Source organism: Populus alba, chromosome 6 (assembly GCF_005239225.2).
Source record: "Populus alba chromosome 6, ASM523922v2, whole genome shotgun sequence".
Taxonomy (NCBI): domain Eukaryota; kingdom Viridiplantae; phylum Streptophyta; class Magnoliopsida; order Malpighiales; family Salicaceae; genus Populus; species Populus alba.
In genome coordinates this window covers 7,362,744-7,366,717 of record NC_133289.1, presented here as the reverse complement: position 1 = coordinate 7,366,717, position 3,974 = coordinate 7,362,744, and the positions used below count along the sequence as shown (strand labels likewise).

Here is a 3,974-nt window from a genome sequence, read left to right as displayed (position 1 = left end):
TTTATGATTATTATTTTTTTTTCTCTTATTTTTATGATTATTATTTTCTTTTTTCTTATTATTTTTATATAATTTTTGTTCTTATTTTTATGATTATTATTTTTATGTTATTTATTTTATTTAAAATAATTTATGAAATTGTTTTTTTTTATTTTTTAATTTTTAATTTTTTATCTGTTAGATTTGATCTCTATTATTTTTATTGTTATTTATTTTATTTAATATAATTTATGAAATTAGATTTTTTTCAAATTTTATTCTTATTCAACTTTTTAATTTGTAAAATTAATTTCTAATTATTTTAATTAACTTAAAAAAATATTAACAATTTATTTTTTAACTTATTTTCTATTATATAGCCTAATAAAAAGTGTTTGTCAACTTATTTTTCACGATATTATTAAATATCAATGAATAATTTATTTTTCAAAAATTTATTTTTTTAAAAAAAATATTTTTCAACAAACAAACAAAACAGTTATCTCCTAAATTACGTCGATAATCCATTATAACTGACAAACATGAACAAGAAACTGGTGGGTGGAGACACATACAGTTGCAATGTTATTCAGGATCGTCTTTTTGGTGCGTGTCTTAGTTAGCTTAGCAATAGCAGCCTCTCAAGATCTCAACTTCACCTTCTCTGGCTTCCGATCCACTAATCTAAGCCTTGACGGCATAGCTGAGTTAACCTCCAATGGCCTTTTGAGGCTAACCAATGAAACCTACAACCGAATGGGTCACGCCTTCTATCCAAACCCAGTAACCTTCAAGAACTCTATAAATAGCACAGCTTTCACCTTCTCCACTACCTTTGTTTTCGCTATCATACCGGAATATCCAACTCTTGGTGGCCATGGTATTGCCTTTGTCATTGCACCCACAAGAGGTCTCCCAGGAGCCCTTCCAAACAATTACCTTGGTCTATTTAATAACACCAACAATGGGAATCAGACCAACCATGTTGTTGCTGTGGAGCTTGACACGATAAACAGCAGCAACTTCAATGATATCGATGATAACCATGTTGGGATTGATATTAATGGTTTAGAGTCTGAACGATCTGCTTCAGCTGGATATTATTCCAAACTTAATGGTAAGCTCACAAACTTGAAACTAATTAGTGGCCATCCAATGCAAGTTTGGATAGAATATGATGGCATGGAGAAGCAAATGAATGTCACTATAGCTCCGATTGATGTTGATAAACCCAGTAGACCACTTTTGACTCTGTCTCGTGATTTGTCGCCAATCTTAAACAGTAGTATGTATATTGGATTCTCATCATCCACCAGTGTTTCATATTTCGCGTCCCAGTACGTGTTGGGTTGGAGCTTCAAGATGAATGGCCTAGCTGAAGCACTAGATATCTCTCGCCTTCCAAAGCTTCCTCGAGTAGGACCAAAGAAGACATCCAAATTCTTAACCATTGGACTGCCTGTGCTCTGTTTAAGTCTGGTTTTAGTAGCAGTCTCGGGTATATCTTATGCCGTACGAAGGACAAGGAAGTTTGCAGAAGTGCTAGAAGATTGGGAGCTCGACTATGGGCCTCACCGATTTAAATTCAAAGATCTTTATACTGCCACCAAAGGATTTAGAGACGAGGAGCTGTTGGGTAGTGGTGGATTTGGTAGAGTCTACAAAGGTGTCTTGCCAACCTCGAAGATTCAGATTGCAGTGAAAAGGGTGTCTCATGAATCAAGACAGGGGATGAGGGAATTTGTGGCGGAAATTGTCAGCATTGGTCGCCTTCGTCACCGGAATTTAGTCTCTCTCTTGGGGTACTGCCGGCGTAAAGGAGAGCTACTTTTGGTATATGACTACATGCCTAATGGAAGTCTAGACAAATACCTCTATGACCAACCAGCAGTCGCCCTCAATTGGAGCCAAAGATTTAGAGTCATCAAAGGCGTAGCTTCAGGGCTCTTATATCTACATGAAGAATGGGAGCAAGTTGTGATTCATAGAGATGTCAAGGCTAGTAATGTCTTGCTAGATGATGAATTGAATGGAAGATTAGGGGATTTTGGCCTTGCAAGATTGTATGACCATGGAACAGATCCTCAAACGACCCACGTTGTCGGAACTCTTGGGTATCTCGCACCTGAGCATGCACGAACTGGGAAGGCCACGACAAGCACTGATGTGTTCGCTTTTGGGGCCTTCCTGCTTGAGGTTGCTTCTGGTAGAAGGCCAATACAGCCAACTGAGGATATAATCTTGGTTGATTGGGTGTTTAGTCGATGGCTTGGAGGTGAAATTCTGGAGGCAAGGGATCCCAATTTGGGTACAGAATATATTGCAGGGGAAATGGAATTGGTATTGAAACTTGGTTTGATGTGCTCTCATTCTGAGCCTGCAGCAAGGCCAAGCATGCGCCAAGTAGTGCAGTTCTTAGAGGGGAATGTTCCTCTGCCTGACATTTCACCACTTCGTCTTTCTGCAAGCGGCCAAAAATTTTCAAATCGTGAAGGTTTTGGTGAGTTTGCCTATACTTATCCTTCTTCTATGGACAATGCATTTGCACATTCGTCCTCGGTTGCAGAGTCCCTCCTTTCAGGTGGCCGTTAATTCTTACTTTTCTTCAAGGACCTTGTTGAATTAATGTCTCAGAAGCTGCTGATGTGGAAGATGGAAGTGTTTACTGTCAAATAAAACTCATGCTAGTTTGAAGTTTTAAAAGTTTGTACGGATTTGCAAATTTTCTTTTCTGTTATGTAACAAACAGCAGCAGATATTGCTGCTGTTTTTTTGCTTTTGCTGTTTTAAGAAGTGTTTAAATAAGACTTCTGATAATCAATAAAATTAACGAAGTTTTCAGAATAGCTTTGTTCTCTGTTAACATTTACAATTTATTCTGTCAAAAACTATCAGACCTTATCAAGAACTCATGTAAGATCTATTTGGTGAATCAGAGGAGTTCCTTTATCCAATACATTACCTTATGAGTGGGTTTTAAAAAAAACAAAAAAAAACTATGTAGTAAACTGCCTTTAGGAGATGTACATGAAAGATCACCGGCAAAACAATGATGCGAATTAAATAAAATGCATAACACGGTATATCTCCCTTTTGTTCATGTTGATGTATCACATAACAAAGCAAACATGGTAACAAATCATGAAGCAGGAGGTAATGTTTAAATGACATGTATAGTTATAGTTGGAAGTAGTACAAGAATTAATCTGTTAAACTTTTAAAATATAATTTATATTTTTATTTAATATATATTTTCAATTAAAAAATTTTTGAGTTAGAAATTTGTATCAATTCATTTTACTTTGTGTTTAATTTTATTATGCAAATAAGATTAGTGAGATTCAAACTTAAAACTATTTGATGATTAAAATTCTAATAACATGCTAAAAAGTTATTAATTTAAATTATTAAATAAAATTTTAAAATATAATTTATATTATTATACACCACTTATTCCTTATTCCTTGATAAACCGATCCTCTATTTTTTAGCATTATAAATAGTCCAGTTATGCATCAATTCTAACTAGCTACGTGTCAGGATTGAATAACACATGGCTGGCATTGACTCTATACATAGATAGTAACGTTACGACTAGTCGGGTTAAACTGAAACAACCTTTTCAATCATCACTATCACTCTTTCCCTAACCTGGAAGACATGCAACTCAATAAACAGAGAAGACCACCAAAATTACTTTTGTTGTTATTGTTTTCCTGTTTTGTACCAGGAAATTAGGACAAACTAAATTGGTAGCACGCGTTACGTGTTACGCTATCGGTCAAAACTAGTATTTCTCAGCATAAAAATAGGTATTCAGGCAAACCTAATTAAGTCATTTAAAAAAAAAAAAATCTGAAACTCAGGTTATTAACTAACTCCATAGGATTCAATAAATTATGATCCTTTTTGTCATACTGATGAGTCCACATAACGCTGATTCTCCTTTAACTTACCCATTCTTTATTTTTACATTTTAAAAGTATTTTAAAAAA

General features: G+C 34.7%; 1 protein-coding gene across 1 annotated transcript; it reads left to right on the top strand.

Moving 5' to 3' along the window:
* Positions 1-511: 511 nt before the first annotated feature.
* LOC118053406 (L-type lectin-domain containing receptor kinase IV.1-like) lies at positions 512-2,825 on the top strand. Its single transcript, XM_035064656.2, has one exon. It carries the CDS (start codon positions 562-564, stop codon positions 2,569-2,571), a length of 2,010 nt encoding a protein of 669 aa, XP_034920547.1. The 5' UTR covers positions 512-561; the 3' UTR covers positions 2,572-2,825.
* The last annotated feature ends 1,149 nt before the right edge of the window (positions 2,826-3,974 follow it).

Bases quoted from the DNA above. Each gene is read 5' to 3' on its own strand.
- LOC118053406 (XM_035064656.2), top strand. From the start codon at position 562: ATGTTATTCAGGATCGTCTTTTTGGTGCGTGTCTTAGTTAGCTTAGCA.